At 35.7% G+C, this 26,620-nt stretch overlaps 1 protein-coding gene across 1 annotated transcript in view; it reads right to left on the bottom strand.

The window, feature by feature from the left end:
* Positions 1–26,620, bottom strand: part of LOC138695193 (uncharacterized) — a 156,177-nt gene that overhangs the window by 48,890 nt on the left and 80,667 nt on the right. The window contains exon 7 of the mRNA XM_069819651.1: positions 20,999–21,712. Within this exon, the coding sequence (XP_069675752.1) occupies positions 20,999–21,712 (714 nt within the window). The remainder of the gene's footprint in view (positions 1–20,998; positions 21,713–26,620) is intronic.

The raw sequence follows: 26,620 nt of genomic DNA on the forward strand, positions 1-26,620 counted from the left end.
CTAAAAGCAATTTACGCTGTGTTTTAGAGAACGCTATGAAGTAGAGGACATATTTCTGGATTAAAGTACCGATATTTCAAGTCGGGAGCTAACGCTATTGAGTGGCGACCTGGAAAAGAGGAAAAGTTGCAGTTTGTTTCTCAAGAATAAATCTGGAATGGTAGTGAAAGGCGTTGGAATTAGACTAACCAAATATATTGTGTAATAATTAAATAACAAAGGCAAATCAGTCTTGAAAATAATATACTGTACGTGCATAGTGTAGGTGTCCATTAGTATTGAGACGCACCAGTTTCCCAACTCCGGTGCTAGTATGTACGAAATCTCAAACCAGATTTAGACGGACAGCGCAAAGGATAGATCCTATAGATCAGTGGTTGTCAGCACTCGCTGAAACGTGCAAAGGGTATGCGGAGCTGTCCCGTGTGCCCCGTCGTGCAGCAGGAAGAGGTAGAGAGCATACTCGCTAGCAGCTACGAGTGCACCATGGTGCACTGTGTTCTCCGCGGGTAAGAGACACTAGCCCCAGGGTGCTCTGTGCTGACGACCGCTGCTATAGATGGAAAAAGTAAACAAGCCCAAGTCTGTTCCCCCCACCTTCGCTCAATACACCGCTATTTAGTTAACCTGTATCTCTCTGACTGGGACCTCAATTTCGAAATCTAATGATGACTTATATGCTCTAGGTAGCCTTTACTGTTTGGTCAAAATAATATTATAGGTTAACAACTGGAAAAACTCCGTTATGGGAGGTTACTAAACCTTACCGCTGCGCTGGAAGCGGAGTCGGAGTTTCTCTCCATTAATCTGAATCATTGTCGCTACTGATTGACAAGTCATCTGATGCACCACTGCTATCAGTTAAACATTCTCCTAACGAAATTATTATATTTTGTCACTGTCTAGTACATTAACACTAGAAAAATATTGTTCTTTGTTATTTTTGACGTGATCAACACATTTTTTCCACTTGTCTTTTCCATATTTTGCGAAAAGGCGGAGACACAATCGTTCCTATACGTTAAGTGGAGACCAAATTTCTGTTACAAAAATCCAATTGAAAAGACTGGAGATAACTGAATAAACATTTTAGTCTGTCCCTTTAAGTAAATAAAACCAATCAAAACAATACATGCTTATTTTTAAAGCATAGTTGGGTTTTGAAGATAAATAATGTTTATGTACGCACTACTTGACGGACCACGAGCAGTCAGACATAAACTTAACAAGTGATGATATCTCGTTGACTCATTCTATTAACATAGGGTTTTTTCAACATAAAGTATAATTTATTTAGATGATTTCATACACTGCAGCTACCGCTTTATCTCTTCAAGAAAAGAAGTTTATCGCTGATATTTTTTTCTACTTCAAAAACATATTTTCCCACACTACAGTAGTATAAAACAAACCTCAATTAAGAAGTCTTACATTTGTTATATTGCGGTGGCTCTTAGAAATCAGAAAACAATACTCTTCAACATGCTTTTTTCCTTATTAGAATCTGACTACTACTTTTGGAGTTATTATTAAGTATAAAAATAGGAAAATATAATAATAATAATAATAATAATAATAATAATAATAATAATAATAATAATAATGGCTTTATTTAACCTGGCAGAGTTAAGGCCGTAGGGTCTTCTCTTACACTCAACCAGGATTAAAACTTGCTTACATACTTCAACATACACTGAATCGTTACACACCCCTGATTAAAACGCTATGGTACCGAGTTCAATCTCTGCGTATTGTACGTACACCTAGACAGCGAGAATATTTGTGGAGGGAGAAATGAAGGGTTGGTGTGAGAGTGCCCACGCGGGAACATATTGCCCATGCCTGCTGTAGACAAAAAGTATCTGTTTACAATGTGAAATGCAAAGCGGCCAGTCTCGCCCGAGCAGCGGTACGAGTAAGACGTGCTTACAGTATACTGCGGAGCGATCGTGTATAGCGAACTGGTGTATACTACTAGTTGCAGTGTGTTGTGTATTTGTGTTTTTCTTTTGTTTTTGCTTGCACAGTGAATATTTATTTACTTCGTCAAATATATACATTTTACCACTGCGTGTGTGTAAATAGCGTTATTCTCGATTGATTTCATTATGACGACGGCGTGAATAATGACATGGACATGAACATGGCTTCACAATTGGAACATGAAATTCATACCGATTCGGAAACATTATCAGCTCTATCATCTGATACACGAATGAATACTTCGGATCTCGAAGAAATACTACAAGATGCAGGTATCGGTAACAGTATCAAGACCTACATCATACAAGCATATGCTGAACGAGCTAAAAACAAGCAAGCCGATAAAAGGGTGAGAGATGAAACATCTAACTCTGAAGATGAATTCCAATTTGTAAAGTCGAGGAAAAAATCTGGACGCAAATCTACGACGAATCGTCCCTCGACATCAACATCTGTGAACATCCCGTTATCAAACCGTTTTAACAGACTACCAAACGATGAGACTCGTCCCGTTAATGACGAACATCAACAACAGCAGGAACAACAACATCATCATCAGCAGCAGCAGGAGCAACAACAACATCTGCAGCAGCAGGAACAACAGCAGCAACAACAGTATCAACATAAAAATCAATATCAGAAGCAAAATCCTGGATCACTACCTAACTCACAAGCCCAGGCTTCGTCTTCATCGAGGCCCATTAAACCACCACCAGTTGTAGTCAAAAAGGTAAACAATCATCTGTCTTTTATTAAAACCTGTATCAACATTACAGATGACCCTAGCCTCATATGTACATTCACTATTGATGGGTTAAAACTTCATCCTAAAACAGTAGAGGCCTACAACAAATTAACCAAATATTTGATCTCTGAAAAGATTGAATTTGATACGTTCATTTCACCAACAGAAAGGCCGATAAAATATGTAATTAAGCGACTACCACCTTCAATTTCCGAAGAAGAAATTTACGAAGAACTTCTAGCTTTGAAATATCCAGTACAATCTGTTCGTCAGTTAACCTCAAAAGCAACTGGTTTTAAAGAAGCTTCAAAACTTCCTGTTTGGCTTGTAACATTAGAAAATTCGCCTGCTGGTGAAGCAATACGTCAATGCACAGGATTATTTAATATTAAAATGTCTGTTGAACCTTATCGACCTAAACCATCTATACGACAATGTTATAAATGTCAGGCTTCTGGTCATGTGTCTACTGGGTGTCACCACCAAAGCAAATATGTTAAGTGCGCGGGAAAACATTCTATGGCCGACTGTCCAAAGAAAGGTCCAGAACATGAAGCACTCTGTGCAAATTGTGGAGACAAGCATACTGCAAGTTACCGACAATGTCCAAAGTTTATGTCGTACGTCAACCTCACCACTCCGAAACCAATAGTACAAAATGAACTCAGACTACAACCTCCATCACCTTCGGACTCAACTGCAACCTGGGCTAAGATAGTATCTATCAATTCTCAGTCTGCTTATCGACAATCAACTCAACCGTTACAGTCTGAAGTACATGAACTGCATAAATTGTTGCGTTCGTTCAATATTCAACACTTTCTCCTAGAACTCAAAGATGTTTTTAAACAAGTATTAGTGTTAGTATATTCAATACAAGAAGTAATGGCGACTATACAACCTTTCAACAAGCCAACTCAACATGGTAAATAAAACTACACCGCCACGTCGATCCTTAAGAATTGTATATTGGAATGCAAATGGGCTGAAGACTCAATTAGGCGAATTCAAACAATTTCTCTTCAACTACGATGTTGATATTATGCTTGTCAACGAGACTCACTTAACACAACAAGACCGTCTTGTCGTAAGAAACTATACAGTATATCGCACAGACAGTCCTTTACTTTATCATAGAGGTACTGCAATCTTCATTAAAGATTCCATCCCACATCGACATGTAAACCTACAATATAATCCAGATTTAGAGGCTACTAGTGTAATAGTAAAAACTATAGCTGCTGAAATTCTTTTCTCAGCAATCTATGCCCATCCTGGAGCGCCCTTTCCTCTGCAACATCTTAGATATTTAACAAATTACAGTCAATACTTTGTGCTCGCCGGAGACTACAATGCTAAACATCAGGAGTGGAATAGTTTCAACACTTGTCATCGGGGAAGACAACTTGCCAGATTCGTTCAGGAAAATGGATTCACCATACTTGCTCCAACGGAGCCAACTCATTATCCTTATAATCCTAGACATGCCGTTGATATTATTGATTTTGCCATATTGGAGTGTCCACTACCGCCTCTAGTCACTTACATTCTACCAGAGCTGCAGTCAGACCATTCCCCTGTGCTTCTTGAACTTTCGGCAACCTAGTCTCCAGCTAACAGCAGGCCTCATTATCCTCTTATAACCACAAACTGCAATGCATACAAGGATGAACTGGACACTATTATGATAAACTTTCCAAAACCTGCTGATGTCGAAGACGCTCAAGTGGCTTTAAACGTCTACACTTCTACTTTGCGTGAGATATATCGCAAACATACTAAACTTTCTTCACCTGCAAACTCCTTTAAAGAAGACCAAACATTACGAGAACTCCTTCGTCTAAAACGAGCTGCACGCAAACGATGGCAACTACATCGTGATCGTCTTGATCTACAGTTATGTAAAAATTTGGCAAAGAGGATCAAGAAAGAACTCTACCTTCTAACAGAAGATAAACTTGATAAATAAATACAGGAAGCTTCAAATCCGTCTGCTTTGTGGAAAACTACAAAGAAATTTACAAAATAGAAACAGCCACCACTTATGGCCATACAAGGATCAAATGGGGTTGTCTATACTCCATGTGAAAACGCAGCGGAAATAGCAAACTCCCTCGAAACAAGATTTCGGCCAAATGTTTATCCTGAAGATTCAAACTTCATCAGAGATGTTGAACTTCGAGTTCATCGTTATCTTCTAAAACCACCTACTGCTGTGATAGAAGATATTACTCCACATGAAGTAACCTCACTCATTAAAGGACTGCCTTCAAGAAAATCTCCAGGCTTCGATAGTGTTACTTCCTTACATCTAAAAAACTTGCCAATTACTACAGTTACACTACTCACATTTATACTTAACTTTTTCCTCTCAGCTGCAGTCTTTCCTACAAGTTGGAAAAATGCTAAAGTCATCACCTTGCCCAAACCTGGTAAAAATCCTACTTATCCGCAAAACCTAAGACCAATTAGCCTACTGTCAACTATAAGTAAACTATATGAACGTATTTTACTACGACGTATCTGGAACCATATCAATCTACATCAACTTATTCCTCATCAGCAATTTGGTTTTCGTACTGGTCACTCCACTGTGCTTCAAATACAACGTGTTGTTGAACATATTACAGCCTCATTTCAACGTAAACAGCAAACAGTCGCTTTCTTTCTAGATGTCAAAGAGGCATTTGACAGAGTGTGGTATAATGGTCTCCTCTGTAAACTCATTCAGTTCAATTTTCCTGACACTCTTGTGCATTGCATTGCCGACTATCTTACTTCTCGTTCATTTCAAGTTTACCTTGAACATGAACTTTCACCCGTTACCCCTATCAAAGCTGGAGTTCCTCAAGGCTCTGTCCTTGGCCCTATTCTTTATCTTTTGTATACAGATGATTTTCCTCTGCACAGATCTTGTCAAACTGCCTCTTTCGCCGATGACACTCTGGTGTATTATTCTGCTAAGAGCCTTCCTTTTATAATCCGCATTCTCCAAGGTTATGTTCGTCAGTTTGAAGATTGGTTTACGAAATGGAGAATTAACATTAACACTGCTAAAACTCAAGCCGTTATATTCTCTAAGAGACGAGTCCAACTACCTCAAAGCATCAGTGTATTCGGAAACTACATAAATTATGATAGTATTCATTTAGATAGTAGGCTCACGTTTAAACACCATATAGACACGATTGTAGCCAAAGCGCATAATAAACTTTTGAGACTTTATCCCCTATACCGTAGCTCTAAACTTTCACTCAAAATAAAGAAAATCTTTTACTACTCACTCATCAGATCCGCCATCTTGTACGCCTGCGAAGCTTGGGGTTTTGCTGCCAAGACTCATCTATTAAAAATCCAACGGGTACAAAACAGAGCAGCAAGAATGATTACCAATTCACCACGTGGACTTCGCATCGCCCAACTTCATGAGGACCTGGGTCTCGAAACCATCCAAAAACATCATAATCCGACGCATCACTCATCTCTACGGCAGATATCTACAAGAGCATCCAAATCCACTTCTCAACGCTTTTGGAAATTATAACATCATAGGTCCACACAGACGTCCAAAAGCTTTACTAGCCAATTGATCAAATAATTTCTGTTGTGTATATGTAACTTTTTGTTCAAATGATTTTGTATTATTGGAGGCTGGCCTCCTCATATTTCTTATGAAATCCAGACAAGGCAAAGACCTAAAGAAGGTGTGTTACTTGAAACAAATTGCATAACTAAAGTTATGCGTCACGTCATGTGATTGGTTGGTTGATTGGTTGGTTGCAAAGCGGAGTTTGCGCTGTTGGTGAACGTCATCACAGCTACCGGTACTTACAAGGTCTCGCACTCGGCACAAGCGATGTTCAAGTATTGAGCAGTCCTCAGTGTGGCTAGGTTAACATTTCATATTTCCAGTGTAGTGTATTGGTGTTGCTGTGTGTTGTTCTATAATGTGAAAAGATATCTTTATTTACAGGTAGGTACAGACCGATTATTTAGTCCTGAGAGCTCAGCGACGCGAAAGAGGGGAAGTAATAGGAGTAGTGGGGAGAGTTCCGGAGTAGAGATAAGGGCGAGCGGTCGGTAAAGAAATGCAACTGTGCTGGAAACACAACGCTATACCGCATGTTTGACATCCGATCGCTCTGACTGCAGGCAACAGACTAACCTGAACATCCCTTGGCGTAACTTAATGGACTCGCCTGACCGAGAACTAGATTGCCGGCGACTGTCAGGACTAAATAATCGTAAGTGCTGTATTATTTTCAGGTAACTATGTTTTACGATTTTATTATTATGAGTTTGAAAAAGAAGAAGCAAGGAGATAGTACAAATTTTATGCCGTCACTGAAGTATGCTAATAGCAGCACATAGTCCCACGTATCTACTGAAAGACGAAACTGATAACCCCATCTTAGATAGTTATTTTCGCGTTTATAAACGGGGTTAATGAATTTTCACGCTTTTAAAACTTCCAATTAAACTGTATTGATGGGATAGATTGCTTTAATTTCACGGAATCGTTGTAGTCGTAATTGAGTTTGACTCCGTTTAAAGGACCCATATCTAGTTACAAACCCTTGTGAAAGGCGAAGAGAGACGCGGGATCAAGAGAGGGAGATGCCTCGTGTGTCGGAAGAAAGTGAATACAAATTAAAATCTCTGGCGGCCATCTCCCAAACAAAATAAGACAATCACTCATATAAATTTACGTTTTCAATTAAGGTACATAGGAGCTTTTCTTTAAGAAATTTGATTGATTTTTGCTCTTTACAGGAAAATAAATGCGAGACCTTCCTATCCCGACATCCGATATAGTGATGAGCTGGAATGATGCGGTACGTACCTAATGTATCGCGGAAACATAATTGAAATGAAATGAAAATTGCCGCTTGACGCTTGTAGGAAACTTTCATGTGAGAAGTCACAACGATAAGAAAAAATAATTACGTGTAATATAATATTTAATTTCTCTGAGAAATATAGGAACTCGTTACAATAAGAATCATAAATAACATCTTTAGATTCGATTGGTAGTAACATGTCATTGTGGGATTTAGATTTCAACACCGAATTATACGTAAGATTATTATACTTGATGTGCTGGGAGGAAAACTCATAGGGGAGGGGAAGTTTGTAGATTATATCCACCCTATACACCGTGACCATAATGGCAGTAAACAATGATTTACGTTACAAACTTGTCTTTTATTTCATGTCAGTAGCGGGCTTGCTTTATAATTATATTAAACGTGTATTTTTTCGGCCATGTTATCAAAATTATGTTATGAAATTACGAAATGCACTTTAAGAACATTACACTAGTGTTATCCACCTACTATCAACAAAATTATTGTTGTATGGAGTTCATTTCTTACCAAATTTAATGCAGTGTTTAAGGTATTGCAGTGAAGAGTAAGTAAGTAAGTAAGTAAGTAAGTAAATGAATAAATAAATAAACAAACAAATAAATAAACAAACAAATAAATAATAAACAAACAAACAACACAAACAAACAAATAACTGAATAAATACATAAGTAAATAATTAAAAAAATAAATAAATGGATAAATAAATAAATAAATAAATAAATAAATAAATAAATAAATAAATAAATAAATAAATAAATAAATAAATAAATAAACAAATAAATAAATCTATACTAATAATAAATCTGTAGCCGAAATTTTTCTGGTAATTTTCGATTTTACAAAAATAATTGATCCTAACATACATAATTAACCGCCCTGAAACCGAAAATCGCATTTTTGAAATTTTTGTTTGTATGTCTGTTTGTATGTTTGTTACCTTTTCACGCGATAATGGCTGAACGGATTTATATGAAAATTGGAATATAAATTAAGTTCGTTGTAACTTAGATTTTAGGCTATATGGTATTCAAAATACTTTATTTAAGGGGGGTTATAAGGGGGCCTGAATTAAATAAATCTAAATATCTCGCTTATTACTGATTTTTGTGAAAAATGTTACATAACAAAAGTTTCTTTAAAAATGATTTCCGATAAGTTTTATTCTTTACAAAAGTTTGATAGGACTGATATTTAATGAGATAAATGAGTTTTAAAATTAAAATAACGCCATCTAAGACGGTGCAATGAATTAAGAACAAATGACTTCGTCTATAAGGGGCCTTGGACAACAACAATCGAAACAGGGGCCTTGGACATCAACAATCGAAAGCTATTAAACATAGCCTACAGAGAATGTTTCTGTGTTTGTACGAAGTAATATCAGAAGCTAAATTAACCGATTTGTATAATTAATTATTATTTCACCATTGGAAAGTGTAGTTTCTCTAGATGGACATAATGCTATAATGTTATTACAGTAACGTCTGAGTAAATCGAGGACAGGTAAGATTAAAAAGCTTCTTATGCACAGAAAATTTGATAGGCTATTTTGTACATTCCTTTTCTGTATTTCTTAAAATAATATTTATGTACACTCATTTTAATCTCAGAGAATTAACGAACAACGAGAGTGTATTGACTTAGTATGCAGTAATAGTACGTTAGCTTAGCAATCCATTATTTTATAATTCAAATTTTAACTATGCTCAATTGAATCGTGTTAAAATACATAAAATATATATGCAATAAATGCAATGCAAAAAAAATTGGGTAATGAGCCAAGCAGATTATCTTGCGCTGTTGTAAAAGTTGTTGCCTGGATCAAACGTCCTATTTTAATTATGTAATTACTTTATATTTATTTCTAACAGGTGCAGCGGAGCGCACGGGTACGGCTAGTAATAAATAAATAAATAAATAAATAAATAAATAAATAAATAAATAAATAAATAAATAAATAAATAAATAAATAAATAAATAAATAAATAAATAAATAAATAAATAAATAAATAAATAAGTGAGTTTGTAAGTAAGTAAGTGAGTAAGTAAGAAAGTAAGTAAGTAAATAAGTAAGTAAATGAATAAATAAATAAACAAATAAATAAACAAATAAATAAATAATAAACAAACAAACAACACAAACAAACAAACAAATAATAAATTAAAACAAACAACTAAACAAACAAACAAACAAACAAATAAACTGAATAAATATATAAGTAAATAATTAAAAATAAATAAATAAATGGATAAATAAATACATAAATTAAATAAATAAATAAATAAATAAATACCGTAGTAACTAAAGAAGTAAATAAATAAACAAATAATTAAAAAATTAATACCCATGTCGTGCTGAAGATTTCTGATGTGTCTTCTTCCTGATCGGTCTGGACATATTCAGTTGAAGACCACATGAGTTTACGTTAATCTCAAAGATCCAACAAGATGATTGTCTGTTACGTTATCCCACTGATACTGTTTATTATAGAAAATAACTGCTCACATGAAAAGATTGAACAAAACATAACAAACGGAGTTCAGAGAAAGCCTCTTCCGATAAGGATCTGTATAGAACTAGTGACGTAGTCTGTCTAGGCTTGACTTGGCTTTTCGAAGCCTGAACGCGGGACGGGTCGGGCATGCTTTGACCGATTGTGCGCTCTATATACTATGCGATGATTGTCCAAGTCTGATAGATGGCATTCGTGAATCCGATGTTGACAAGTGGGTCATCCTGCCTCATCCCCTGATAAAGCTAGATCTCATCTTCAAACGAGAAGCCTGATAACCCCCAGGGGGCCGGAGTCCCAAGTCCTTCCTATATAAGCATCGAAAACCCGTACTACCCATAAAACTTCACCCCAGCCTCTTGTTACCATAGCAGATCATAAATGAAATATGGGACGGCGATCGAACCGGGGCAGCCTGGATGGAAAGCCAACGCGTTATGGGCTAAGTCTATCTTACCGCGGCAAATATTTATTATATTTTTTGTAATTGTATTAGTATTCACAGGGCTAACGGCTTCGAAGCTGGGTACCTGGTTCTAATGAAGTACACTGGTAGCAACATAACATGGTGGCATGAGATAATTACTCTGCCTGCCATTATAAATTCACTTCAATTAAAGTCCCCAATTTAAAGAAAATTGTATTAGTGCTAATTGTAGATATTCAGAAGCTTTTGCCGGGTTGAATGATAAGGATGTCGCTAACAAAGCATAACTCTTTATCTATATAAATTTAAGTTTAAAAAATCTCTCAGAAAGGACCTCTTGAAGTCGCTCTAATATACGTTAGCAAAGCAAAATTGGAATTTGTATATGGAAGACTTTTTACCTTTTCCCCATTCCGCATTTATTCAATGTCTGTCATTAATAGTTTTCACTATCATGACTCGGATTTTTAATGACGTCAACTCTTATTTAATATTTTACAAACAATGATAACTTATTTCATATATTCTGATCTATATAGGCCCACTCTTGTTTTAAAAATGTACAACATGTCGTTTATTTTTTTTTCGACATTTTGAAGTCAATCGTTGTTTTATTAAGGTATTTATGTCGTTACAATTTTTACAGTTTCACACAACAAAATTGCCGTTTTAAAACTGACTTACACTTTGGTTTGAACTAGTTTTTATTCCATTTTAGCGTTAGTGTATCAGAATGTAGGTAAAACTATTCCAACCGCTAACACAGTGTGCCGCTGCAGCTTAACAAAATAACATGAAAATGCTTTAATGCGAACACATGCAAATCACTGTAACTTTGTATGACAAAACATAGCTATACGTGCCTGTAAACACGGTTCAATTTATAAAATTTACAACGAACTAATATTGAGTAATAAAAATTCTCTCGTTCCAATTTGTTTTCTATGGTATATAAAATTTAGTCGAAATAATGAAGCAATGAAAGCTATACAGCAAGTTTCGAACAAGTAAATAATTGACATGCCACAGAGAATACAACAGGAGAGAAATACAGTATACTGATATCAAAGTGAGTTAACAATTGTGTATCTTGTTCTGAAGGTAATTAATGATACTTTTCTAAATTACAGTTAATTTTTAACGATTCAAAGATGACTTTATATCTTGCTTTTATTTTCGCTCCATCAGAATTACGAGACACTTCGTTATCATACTGGTGTAAGGTACGCTTGCTGAAAAAAGAATGGAACGACGACTTTTGTTGGTAGAAAGTTGAACTTCTATAGCGTAGCCAAATAGGAAGACGTCTGACCGTTTATGCGTATTTTCGCCCTTGATGTTTCATATTTTTTAAAAGTGTGTAAGGCACCGTGTGACAAAAAGTCACTTGCCAAAGCGGGAAAACAATATTATTTTGAAATGACGAATGAGGGATCATGACAAAGACAACAAGGACCACGACAAGGAGAAAGACAAGGGTAGCGATTAAGATCACAAAGTCGACGTTAAATAACCCAGTAATTGATATAACGTCGTTAAATAAATAACTAAAAAAAGATCATAAGCACTGCAACCACGATAAAGACGAAGAGAAAGACAAGGAGCACGATAAAGGCTACGAAAAGACAAGGACCTTGATAAGGACTTTGATAACAAAGACAAAGAAAAAGGCAAAGATAAGGATTACGACAAGGATCACGATAAGGGCCAAGAAATTGATCATAATGACCAAGATAAGGGTCACAACAAGGACCGCGATCCGATGAGGACTGTGAGAAAGACAACAAACACAACGATAGGGGCCATGTCAAAGGCAACAAGGACCATAATAAAGACCACGACAAGGACAGAGACAAAGACAAGGACAACGATAAGGATCACGATATGGACGACAAGAACAACGACATGGACGACAAGCACCACGAAAATGATCACGATAAGGAACACAACATGGATCACGAGAAGCATCACTATAATGATCACTACAAGGATCACAACATGGTTCACGACAAGCACCACGATAATGATCACGATAAGGATCACGACATGGACCAACAAGGACCACGATAAGGATCACAAGTACCAAGAACACTATAATAATAATAGTAATAATAATAATAATAATAATAATAATAATACATTTAATTTGACAGAGCTAAGGCCAGTAGACCTTCTCTTCCGCCCAGCCAGACTACAAAGACCATGAGAAAGACAACAAAGACCACGAAGGGAACAAGGACCACGATAAGGATCAAGATATAGACCATAACAAGCATCACAATAAGGACCATGACCAGGTTAATAACTAAGAGAAAGAGAGTAAGGACAATAATAAGGTTCACGAAAAGAACAAGCGCCACGACAAGGACAAGGACCAAGATAAGGACAATGACAAGGACCTCGGTAAGGTTCATGACATGGACCACGACAAGGATCAAGACCATGATAAGCACTGTGACAAAGACAACATGAACAATGATAAGGATCACAAAAAATCCAACAAGGATCACGATATGGACCATGACAAAGACAAGGAGGACCACGATATCACGATAAGGACCATAGTAAAGATAAAAAAGGACAAATGGGGAACGACAAAGATTACAATAAGCTGAACAACAAGGACATCGCTAAGGATCACAATATGAACCTATTATTTGAATACAGTAGAACCTCGATTTAACTGACTTCGATTCAACGGACTTCGGATTTAAAGGGCATATTTTAAAATTACATTTATAGAATATTTTCCAAAAAAATACGCGTCAAATTTGATTTAACTGAAGATCGATTATTATGATGTACCGAAGTACATATGATATTTCGGTGCAGGAATTCTGCGCTACCATATGATGAAGGATAGGTAGAATGGAGAAAAGTTCTCTCCGGCACCGGGACTCGAACCCGGGTTTTCAGCTCTACGTGCTGACGCTTATCCACTAAGCCATACCAGATTCCAGTTCTGATGCCGGATGAATCCTTCTCAGTTTAAGTTTTACCTCTCTGTTCCCCTTTGATGGTTACCCTCATGTACTGTGTCACAGAATATGTGACAGTGACACAATGTCCAACACACTATGTACAGAGGTGCACTCATTACGAGTGACTAAGTGGCCGGGATCCGACGGAATGAGCGCCATCTTGAATCACAAAGTGATTACTTACGCGTATAATATTATTAAGTTGACCGAAGTACGTAATATATTTCCGTGCAGGAATTCTGCGTTACCAAATGATGATGGATAGATAGAACGGAGAAAAATTCTCTCCGGCACCGGGACTCGAACCCTGTTTTTCAGCTCTACGTACTGACGCTTTATTCACTAAGCCACACCGGATCCACTCTTGAAATCATTATTTAAAATTAATCGGTTTAATATAGCTAAATGCCATGGTTCTAACGTCTATCGATAAAAGACCATGTACAGTTCCACGTATAAGTTCAAAATATAATAATAATAATAATAATAATAATAATAATAATAATAATAATAATAATAATAATAATAATAATAATAATCCACCAATAACAATCCCAATATTGAGATCCACTCTTCGAAACGCTGTGCTACAATTTTTGAAAATTAGCAATGGAAAAATTCCAAACAACTTATCCATTAAAACATTGTAGTTTTGTCCTTTAAACTTAGATATAAATTTGATCCGAATAAATGTAACTTTTCGTTCTGAAAAGGGGTTTTTTAAAGTTACATTTGCTGGGATCAAATTTCTGCATATTTATAGGCCAAAACTAAAATCTTTCAATATTGTCATAATACACTGCACTCTTAAATTGACTGAGCATATTGGGAATTAAATCAATGGCTTTTCCAAAACATGCTATGAAATGTTTGATTCATTGATTAATTCATTCATAATGTTCTGCCCAAGGGCAGGTCTTTCACTGAAAAACTCAGCATTCTCCAGTCTTTCCTATTTTCTGCCTTCCTCTTTGTCTCCCCATATGATCCATATATATCTTAATGTCGTCTATCATCTGATATCTTCTTTTGCCCCGAACTCTTCTCCCATTCACCATTCCTTCCAATGCTTCCTTCAGAAGGCAGCTTCTTCACAACCAGTGACCCAATCAATTCCTTTTCCTCTTCCTGATCAGTTTCAGAATCATTCTTTCTTCATCCACTCTTTCCAACACAGCTTCGTTTCTTATTCTGTCTGTCCACTTTACACGCTCCATACTTCTCCGTATCCACATTTCAAATGCTTCTAGTCGCTTCTCTTCACTTCGTCTTACTGTCCATGTTTCTGTCCCATACAATGTTACTCTCCACACAAAGCACTTCACTAGTCTCTTCCTCAGTTCTTTCTCAAGAGATCCGCAGAAGATGCTCTTGTCTATTAAAAGCTTCCTTTGCCATTGCTCTTCTCCTTTTGACTTCTTGGCAGCAGCTCATGTTACTGCTTATAGTACATCCCACATATCTGAAGCTATCCACATGCTCTACTGCCTCGTTTAGAATTCGGAAGTTTATCTTCATTAATTTTCTTCCTATGACTGCGGTCTTCGTCTTGTTGAAATTTATCTTCATCCCATAGTGCTCAGAGCTGTCATTTAGCTCCAGTAGCATATCCCTTAGTATCATCTCCTCATCTGCTAACAATGCCATATCATCAGCAAATCTTATACACTTTATTCTTCTTCCTCCAACTATCACTCCCCCATGTTCTGAAAGCAGTTCTTGACTAAATCCTCCAAGTAGATGTTGAACAGGGTAGATGATAAAGGGCATTCTTGTCTTACTCTTCTCCCTACTTCACTTCCTTCTGACATTTCTTCTCCTATCCTGACTTTGACTCGTTGTTTCATACAAAGGTTACTGAACAGCATCCTCTCTTTCCAATCCACGCCAATTTTCTTTAGGATCTCCATCACTTTATTCCAATCCGCTCTGTCAAACGCCTTTTGTAACTTCACAAATACTGTATACACTTCTTTATTCTTCGCTAGATATCTTTCGCCGATTGTTTGTAGCAGCCCAATTGCATTTCTCGTATCTTTTCCCTTTCCTGAAGCCAATATAAAACAATTTTTTATCTCGGAAGAGAAGAAAAATGAGCAAAATTTTATTGAGAGTTTTTAAAAAATATCTCATGGAATAACTCACTGAAATTAATGACATTACTTAAGGTTTACCCTGTATATTCAATTATTTTACATTAATAATATGTGGTACAATAGTACATCGAATTCCTGACATTGTGTTGCCTTTGCAACAGGTGTGTAGGAGCACACCAGCTGCTATCTAAATTGTCACATACTGGACGAGAAATAATTTGTTCACCCAGTATAACGAAGTAAAATCCATTATAGAGCTAATAGTTATATTTGTAAATATAGTAATTCTTAGATAATATTTACTGAAAGATGCACTGGAAGGAATGGTGAACGGAAGAAATGTTCGGGGGAGAAGAAGTTGTCAGATGATAGACGGCGTTAAGATATGGATCATATGCAGAGACTAAGAGGAAGGCAGAAAATAGGAAAGATTGGATAAAGCTGGGTTTGCAGTGAAAGACTTGCCCTTGAGCAGAACACTATGAATGAATGAATAACGCTTAGTACACGTTAGTAGAAACGATAAAAATCTCAATTCTTAGTTTTGTTTAGAAAAAAATTACTTCCTCAAGAAATTACTCTTTGTGTTTAAGTAAGTGTTGAAAGCAATTTAAATATTCTACACTTGAGAGGGAGAAAGAGAGGAGATATTAATATTTCGCCTTCTAGTACTTCTCACGTTACTTTCAAGAGACGTCTTCAACAGTTTAAACTTACATTCAATATTACATTTTGACTGCAAATTGTAGAAACTGTCGCTCAAGAGCTCTGAAGATGGCACAATCTATTTTTTTTTAATTCTGCAAGCGCTCCAAGCACGACTGGCACTAATTGGGTTTGTTTAGTTGTATTCGCATCCCAACAACGGCATTCTTCTCTAAGTAAACGTTAAGTCAAATGTCTAAATACATTTGCGACAGAGTTACAGAATATCCTTTCTATTAAACCCGGCAGTATTTCGGTATTATTTCCCGAGCGTGCGCTTTTAACGTTAACTCCGTATCGGAGATAATTGGACGGCTAAATGTGGAAGCAAGAGTTCAGGACATGAACTGATTTTATAATTGGAAAAGTAATATGTTTAAAATAAGTTTTAAATTTCTATTGCAAATAAAATGTAACAGGTTTTTCTTTATTTAAATGGTAAAATATGGCCCAACATTCTCGCGAAATAGAAAAGAGTATGGGTATATTAGAGTCGAGTTTTATTTACACTCTCTATAGTACAGTATTAAAACATACTGAATTATATACATAGCATGATATTCAATACTTACAGGTCTGGATTTAAAGTATGTATTCAATAAAAACAAGATAAAAATGTTAAATAATGTTAAATACAGTGCACTACAGTACCTATATTGCTCAAGAAAAATCGCAAATGACAATAATGACAGTACTGTGGAATTCAGGATTTCTTCAGATTGTTTCTAAGGTGATTTCGATTGCATGATCCAGCATAAATTGAATAAATTTCATCTAGGTGCAAAATAAATTACATTTTAAAAAGAAATTATCTCTGGACAAAAAAAGAAAATATTTTTCCCTTACAGTAGGAGACGCTCCTTGTACCAAAGGTGCACATGGTCAGCAACAATTCTATTGTAAATAGAAAGTACTTACTTATGGCTTTTAAGGAACCCGGAAGTTCATTGCCGCCCTCACATAAGCCCACCATCGGTACCTATTCTGAGCAAGATTAATCCAATCTCTAATCATATCTCACCTCCCTGAAATCCATTTTAATATTATCCTCTATCTATGTCTCGGCCTCTGAAAAGGTCTTATACCCTCAACTAACACTATATGGATTTCTTGTTTCACCCGTACGTGCCCATCTCAAACGTCTGGATTTAATGTTTCTAATTATGTCAGTTGAAGAATATAATCCGTGCAGTTCTGTGTTATGTAACTTTCTCCATTCTCGTGTAACTTCGTCCCTCTTAGTCCCAAATATTTTCATAAGTACCTTATTCTCAAACACCCTTAACCACTGATCCTCTCTCAAAGTGAGAGTCCAAGTTCCACAACCATAAAGAACAACCGGTAATATAACTGTTTTATAAATTCTAACTTTCAGATTTTTCGACAGCAGACTGGATGATAAGAGCATATCAACCGAATAATAAGAGGCATTTCCCATATTTATTATGTATTTAATTTCCTCCCAAGTGTCATTTATATTCGTTACTATTGCTCCCACCGAATGGGAACGCACGGGCGCACAGTGGGTTAAGGCCCATTCACAATGAAAATTAAACATAACAGTAACATAAACACACAAGTTTGCGCCCAGGCTACGAAATGGGATCATTCACAATGATTCATATAAGCATTGACATAAACATTACCGTAAGACGTTAACATGAAAGTTTGCAAACTCCAAACTTTCATGCTTATGCTTACGTGATTTGCAAACAGAACAGAATCGTGGAGCGCTGAAGTATACGACAAAATATGAGAAAATGGCGTCGTTGTTATGTTTCCATGGTTACCAAGTATGTTTGCTGTTATGTTTATGTTCCCATCGTAAATGATGGTATGACTTCTTGATTTTACTGTAATGTTAAGTTAACGCTTACTTTATGTTTAATTTTCATTGTGAATGAGCCTTTAGAACGAAAATCTAGCTGAACAAAATTAATAACATTTTCTTACATCTAACAGGTTTTATGAGACTTTGTACAGACGTTACTGGTAGCATAATTACCCTACCTATATATTTTGTGTACAGTTCCAGAAAAAATGGTCCGCCTGAGTTTTCTAATTTTGTGTACAGTTCCAGAAAAAACGGCCCGCCTGAGTTTTCTAAGTTCCAGATTGAACGCATTTCGCATGCTCAATGCTCCAAAGCAGTGATACACACGAGATCGCTTTGGCAATTACTGAAATTGATGTTACGTCTACTATTGTCGTAACCCGAAAAACATTTGAAAAGATGCAATGAAAATTGATCTATTATTATTTGTATTTTATAAATAATATAGTAAAATAGAACATTGGTAAACGAAATGAATCTGCATAATGAATTTTAAAAAGCTCTTTCCGCAACAGTATCCGAACCCTGAACTTTGTAGTCTGCGAGTAAGCACGCTAGCATAGAGATATCGGAATGCTTGTGACAAATTGTCATAATCGAAATTGTCGTAGTGTATCGTGTTTGTTTAATAATGCCTTTTAGGCACTAATTTGATCTTATTTTCCGATTAATTTCATACTTTCTGCATTAGTTGTGAAATGCCTTCCTGTAATACTATTCAATAGGGATGACATAAATATCAACCCATACAATTCATGATGCTAGTTATCCTCGGGTAATTTAATTTCTCTTTTAAAACTCAGGTTTGCTGTCATTAGATAATTATTTCTCGACCTCCGGTCTCGAAGTAATTATCATGACAACAAACATTCTTTGAGCTAAATTAATTTACCGGAAAACTATCAGCACTCCTATTATAGAAGATAATAATAATAATAATAATAATAATAATAATAATAATAATAATAATAATAATAACAATAATAATAACATTTTTCGATTACTTTTTTGAATCTCGTATAGGGTGACTGCACCATTAGTCAGCCTGTTAACAGTACTGTAATACAGTACACTAGAGTAGTTTCTGATAAGAAAACCATTTAATATTATTTCCTTTATTAATCACCATTACAAACAAATAGTCTAGTTTTGAAATTTCACATAACATAACATTATAACTACACTTTTTTGACTAAAAATAATACATTTTCCTAGTAGTAACAAATTCTCCAGTATTCGGCCACAAAAATCCAGTGTCCAGCCAGTTTGAAACCAGTATTCAGCCTCTAAACCAAATTTAGGTTAAATTCAATTTTACTGTTAGAATATGATAAAATAAACATTATATACATGTTCTTTCATTGTACAGTATTACAAAAAAAATTAGAAGGAATTACAGAAGGCATTTCTGAGGTAGACACTATTGAAACAATATTCCTTTATATATATATATATATATATATATATATATATATATATATATATATATATATATATATATCAGCAAAATTGACAGTGAAATTCTTTACCCGCTGCAATATTATACGGAAATGCATTAAGCTCAATACATTTGAAATGAAACCAGTTTGAACAATTATCACACCCAATATTTTTCAAATCTTCATCTTCAACGTCACTAATAATTTCATCATTACAAGCAGCACACAGTTGTCTTAAATAATTGTCCTCTTCCTGAGATTCATCATCTGGATCAGCATTTGTATCTGAGATGAATGTAGGTTTCCTTTTTTTTCTCTTTGCTATTTTTCATAAGAGATTTTTGATTCTCCCTCTCCTCTTTTCTCTGTTGTTTTAATTTTGTTTCCTTGATTTTGGTAAGTTCTTTTTATGCTGCTGATGAAATAGTACTTGGAACTCTCTCTTTAACAGGTCGTTGCTTTTTGTATTTGATAAGGGACCTGGCCAGAACAGATGCTCTTCAAAATTTTGTCCCTCTTGCAATGTCCCTTACCAATGTTTAAATTATTTTGCCGAATCTCAAGCAAAGCTTCCACTAACGCCCTCTCTTCATATTGGTGAAACGGTCGTTTCACCTTTTTAGTCGAAAACATTTTTATTTATAGGCCTATCTGTAAAATGTATATTAAAGGAGAAAGTTGTAGGTAACTTCTCATGAGTTCTACATTATTTTATTTAGATTTTAATATTTGAGATGGTGGCTGACTATAGGTTAATCAAGATACCAATAGTCAGCCTCTATCTGTCTTACTAGGCTGACTACTGGGTTTTATGTATTTAAACCAAAATACCATGGGCTGACATTAAAGGCCAGGCTTTAAGCTTGCAGATGACAGAAAATGGTCTTTAAACTCAGCCGCCTAGGCTGACTACTGGCTTCTCTATCTTAGTCAGCTCCATTGAAATACTTAACTTAACACCTTTAAAACACAAATTCAGTGCTCATTTAATTATTCTAGAATATTTCAAGTCACTCAATCACTGTTTTAAGTGACTATGACTTATAATAACGAAATACTGACCTTATAAAAATGACACTGCACGTTGTTCAACGCACAAGAATATCACACAACAACAACATGGTGCTCTCCACAACATGTTTAGAGGCTAACTATTGCTTTATATTTCTCACATCAGAGGTTACTAGAGGTTCGAAGGCAGGACAAAGAATGGCAGAGTACTGGTGAGCCAACAGAATATGTACATATTCTTTGATGTACTTATTTTTTTTATAATTATGCCAAGATGACTGAGTACTGGAAGGTGGCTGATAATAGCGTGAACTACCCTATACTATTTAATATAAATTAAGGTGAGACACTTTTAGCTACATTAATTTAATACAAACTTGAGGAGGAGTTACTTACGCTTCGGTCGTGGTAGTTGCTGACGGCGTTGTGGAAGAAGAGACCGGCTATGAGGGCGGCTATGTTGGCCGTGTAACTGGCCACGAAGATGACGGAGAAGCCTCCCCAAACGTTAATAAGGAATTTGTTGGGCCAAGACTTGGGAGCCTTGAACGCCACCAGGTGACCACACAGCAGCCCCCACATCACCCACAACGCCGAGGCGATGCTGAAGTTCTTACTTCTTTGCCTACCCCACGGGTTCAAGCCGAACGGACTCAACCACTCGTAAACCGCAACAGCCATCGCGGTTATGTTTAACGACGTAAATATCGCGATCCACAGTTCCGGGCTAAATGGCAGGAGAAACGCTAATAACGGTATTTCACTCTTTTGAGTCGGAGCCGCGAGAAAACTGACCCCACTGAAAAAGTACGGCACTGAGAAGTCTATCACCTCTGATCTCGTACTCGAAACACTTAGGGCTGCGAAAGACATGTGAGCGGCGCCGGAAACTAAGTCACCAACGATTCCATTCCACTTTGCACCACTGCGGTCAATTCCACTTTTGCTGGACCTGGTGTGGAATGTTAGCGGGGACTCCCTCGTCTTAGTCCCGAAGAGGCCATCCGCTACGATGTACAAGTGGAAGTCGAACTCCAGTTCTTGAGCAACGTTTTCCAGTAGATCCATCGATAAGCCGTAACAACAATTGGTCCTGTATTTGTACCGCTGCTGCGTGTTCGGCAGTTCGAATGTTGAGGAAGTTGAAGGAAACGACCGTCGTCTCGTCTCCTCGGAGTTTTGGCCACGATTTTGGGTTTCTGTATCGTGTGCAGGAGACTTAGAGTCGGATTTCTTCAAAGTCAGGATTTCCTCATCTATCAGAGCTGCAAGAAAATGAAACAAGTCATACAGTGCCTCTGCTCAAGACAACACACTAGTTACTACACAATGTTTTCACTGATAATAAAGGGGTGTTAAGGATAAAATGTATATGGCACTGAGCATTAAACTAATTACAATTTGGTACTTACAAATCGATAGTAAAAGCGAAGTAGGGTTATAATTTGTATTGGAATGACTTCACGATTTTTTAGTGATCGAGAGAAATCAGAGTTCTAATAACTCATAAAGGGCAAACGCACAATTTAGTGTTATAATTATCTGCAAAATTTACAGACTAATAATGGGATCGTATTTTGTCCCACGAGGCTACAATATAAGTATTAGGCCTACTGGAGTTTTTAAGCGAACGTTTGCGTGCTTCTAGCAAGCGAAGTAAGCCTGCTTGACTGACGACTGATGCGAATCTTGTTTCGTAAAATGGGGTAGAACAAAACGTGGGCCATTTTAACAACTACACTAATATGTACAATTTACATTATTTATACTACTTTCATTACACTATAATAGGTTATTTTCACTAGGCCTACATTGGTCACTCATACTATTAACTTATGTACATTGTTGTGTATTGTAATGCAAGGTATTTTATTTCATAATACTATAGCCTACCTATTTTGTAAATTATGTACAATAGTGTAAATAATGTTTGATCATATAACCCTTCATTCTTTATTACAGTGTAATAGTGAAAATAGCGCATTTTAGTGTGCGTAGTGTAAAGAACTGTCAGACATTGATTATTTTGAAAAGCCGATTGTAAAAAAAAACTGTTTTTCGTCTGTAGAATACGATCTTTCTTCAAACATTACTTTTGTAGAATATTTATTTATAATAAAGCAATTTTCCTTTATTGTGTTAAGCATTCCTTCGATCCAAATTGTCTTACTTAACACTAAATTGGATTTGTTTAACTCTCTGAATTACATGTAACTAAACACATCTAACTTTGCTCTTATTATTATTATTATTATTGTTATTGTTATTATTATTGTTATTATTATTATTATTATTATTATTATTATTATTATTATTATTATTATCACCATCCTCATCATTACCCCATTGCTTTTTGTATTGATGTTATACAGGATTTTCATTTCAAAACTTCCCAGTCTAAATAACTAATTATTTAAGTTGAATTCAATTTAAACAAAAAACACGGCAATTTAGATATTAAGGGGGAAGTCTGAAACCAGACTTAATTGCATTTTATATTTCACTCCCACCCCAGCCACTCCACTTTGAAATTTCAAATGGAACCCCTATATATTTATACTTAAATATGATAAAGTATTCAATTGTTTATACACCTCATTCGTTTTCGCATCTTTCGTTTTCTATCGTCACCTAGCAACCCGGATTGTTGTTATTGTTGATTACAGCTGAAGAGAATAATACTACAAAAATTTAGTGAGCATTACATGTAATAGTTGTGTTTATGTATTAAATTATTTTAAAATGGTGTATACCCTTCAAGAGAGAATATAAATAATCCTTATTGATTATTACACAAAATAAGCTGTGTTTTCATCCTACAATCAATTGATAATAACAAAAACACAGTAAAGGCCGGTGACCGGAGCAAGAAGCACGTGAAGGGGAAAGCAGTGGGGATACACGTTTGGAGGCAGTACAACAAGGACAGTGAATGTGCGCGACAGAGAACACATGCTACAGACCGACTAAAAACATTGACTCTATTGTTTAATTTATTTGTCAATGGACTCATTTCACTACAAGTTGATGTTTTCCGCACCGACAGTACAACTCTCTCGAGAGGGAGCGCGGTACCATCTGCACGGTATCAGCGATTGCATCAAACTGGCCTATGCACCCCCTGGTTACGTCCCGCAACCTCATAGACTCGTCCAATACTCACGCGCATTGTTTACAACGGCCGTGACTATGCTCTCGGGCTGTACATATTCTTTGCTTCTTTGTAAATAGGTGAAATAAACATTCCTCTCAGATACAACTGATTTGTAAAAGTTTGAAAAACATTTATAATGGTCGAGATCTTTTTATTGGCTATCGGCAAAGTTCTAAATGATATAATATAACATTTTTAAAATATTAATATTAATATATTTTAGGACCGAATGAGCAGCGCTCGTATTTGTTAGCAGTTCAGATATATTATTAATACAAGAGGAATATATAAATGAAATAAAATAGGAATTAAAAGTAAAATTACAGCTATAATGAAATTGCATAATATAATATTAACATAGAGAAGAATAATATCGTACGTGAATCAAGAAGGACAATTTATGAAAAATCTTATATATTCCGAAATTATAGAACACAAATATAATAAAACTTTGTTTGTGAATAGGGCCTTCTTAATTATAATGCAAAGATTCTGTTTGTGCAATAATTGCAGAAATATAAGGGCGGTTGTATCTTACCAACAAGAAAAGAAATGAAATACACGTTTACATGAACATATTTTGTTTTGAGATCCTCAATCTAACCCTGAAATAGTTCAAGCATATTATAATTGCCACATGACTAACATAAATGTATTTATAACCACCTGAAGTTTCTAAAGCATTATATAAAACGTGTTTTCCCATAGTTCTGTGCAATGAAGTGAATCTCTTTGATGAACCAATTACAAAGTTGTAAAGGTGTTATTTTGTCGGAGTTTGGTGCTAATATTAGAGGCATTCAGCTCATATTGATCTACGCCCACCCGACTGTGAAGCAGACAAACAATCCTTCAAATTTCGCCGAGAGTCGGGAGTCAGATACAACTTTTTATAAAAGAAACTTTTGTAAGTTGATTGCCTTGGTAAACCAAGTTAGCTGCAGTTCGCTATCATATTACAACATCAGCAGTTCGGTCTTTGTGGCTATCCAAGTTTGGAGTCCGGCAAAAATCGAATGAGCGAAGAGATGACTGTCACACCTACTTCAGTACGCATCTCTCCCACTGCTCCGACAAAAAGATTCTAATTCGGAAGTAGTATTTCATGTTTTTATTTCCTTATTATATCGATTCTTGTAGAACCTTCATTTCTCCATGTTTTATGGAATTTTATACTCAGGATTAAAATTATTTTTAATAACGTCACATGTAGCCTATTTTATACCTATGGCGCGACGTGACATTCTTAGTCATAACATGGCCAACATTGAACAAGTTTATATATAAATGCACGTTTAACAGGAGTTCAATATAGCAATTTCTTTGTTTTTTAGAACTTTGAACATGCATTCACATTAGGCGATTGTCAAGATGGCCATGATTAGACCATGATAATCACGTGACTTCGATTCGTGCCGAAGCCTGCAATTTATATAATGGGCTATAAGGTTCATACCCTTGAGGAAACTGCTTGGGTAAAGTTACACCTAGAGTGGACTAATTGTTTCCCGTGTTTGCAGATTCATGTTAAGGAAACATATCGATATATTATTAAAATAAAATAAATTTGTATAAAATGCAAGCGTTTCTTTCTCTCTGTTTGCCTTCTTATTTTTTTTTATCGCTATTTCACTTATACCTATTTTCTTTAACTACCGGTACTCAAATCTCCATTTCCTTATAATTAATTTGTTCATCCCTGACTCCATTCTTGTCTCTTATTTCTTTTCTTCCTTTATCTTCATTTATTTTTTCCATTGATGTTATACTTCTTCAATTTATTTTTCTATCACTCTTTTTTCCAGCTTCATTTCTATAGCCTATGTTCTTCTATTCTGTCTCATCTATTGTTTTTGAGTTATCTAATTATTTCTTCGTATTCCTTCCTTATTTTCTTTCCTATTTCTTCATTTCCACAATTTATCCCGTACTTTATTTCCTTAACTATTTATTTTCAATTCCGTATTTATTTCCTTTTTACAATTTTATTGTCCTTTCATTTATTTTTCGTCGCTTTTGCATTTTTCCTTACTTATGTCTTCATTTCCTTCATTTAGTCATTCATTATGTTCTTCCTTCTTACTTAACTTTTCTTATTTCCTAACTTACATTATTTTCTTCATCCTTTAAGATTATATTCTTATTTATTCTTTTATTTCTATATTTTTATCCTTTCATTCTTTGTTTGTTTCCTAATTACTCCTGTTATCCTTTCTCTTTTCTATCATTTTTTATTTCTCGCTTTTTTCTTATTTGTTTATTTATTCACTTTCGAGACAGTAGAGCAAGTGAATAGCTTCAAATACTTGGGATGTACTATAAGCGCTAACATGAACTTTTGCCAGGAAGTCAAAAGGAGGATAGCAATGGCAAAAGAAGCTTTTAATAGAAAAAAGAGCATCTTCTGTGGAATTGTGCAAAAAAGACTAGGGACGATATTAGTGAAGTGCTTTGTGTGGAGTGTGGCATTGCATGGGGGCAGAAATATGGACATTACGACGAAGTGAAGAGAGGCGACTAGAAGCATTTGAAATGTGGATATGGAGAAGGATGGAACGTGTGAAATGGGCAGACAGAATAAGAAATGAAGCTGTGTTGGAAAGAGTGGGTGAAAAAAGAATGATGCAGAAACTGATCAGGAAAAGAAAAAGGAATTGATTTGGTCACTGGCTGAGAAGAAACTGCCTACTGAAGAATCACTGGAAGGAATGATGAACGGGAGAAGAGTTCGGGGCAGAAGAAGATGATAGACAACATTAAGAGATATATGGATCATATGCGGAGACAAAGAGGAAGGCAGAAAATGGGAAAGATTGGAGAATGCTGGGTTTGCAGTGAAAGACCTGCCATATGGCAGAACACTA

This window comes from Periplaneta americana, chromosome 2 (assembly GCF_040183065.1).
Source record: "Periplaneta americana isolate PAMFEO1 chromosome 2, P.americana_PAMFEO1_priV1, whole genome shotgun sequence".
Lineage (NCBI taxonomy): Eukaryota > Metazoa > Arthropoda > Insecta > Blattodea > Blattidae > Periplaneta > Periplaneta americana.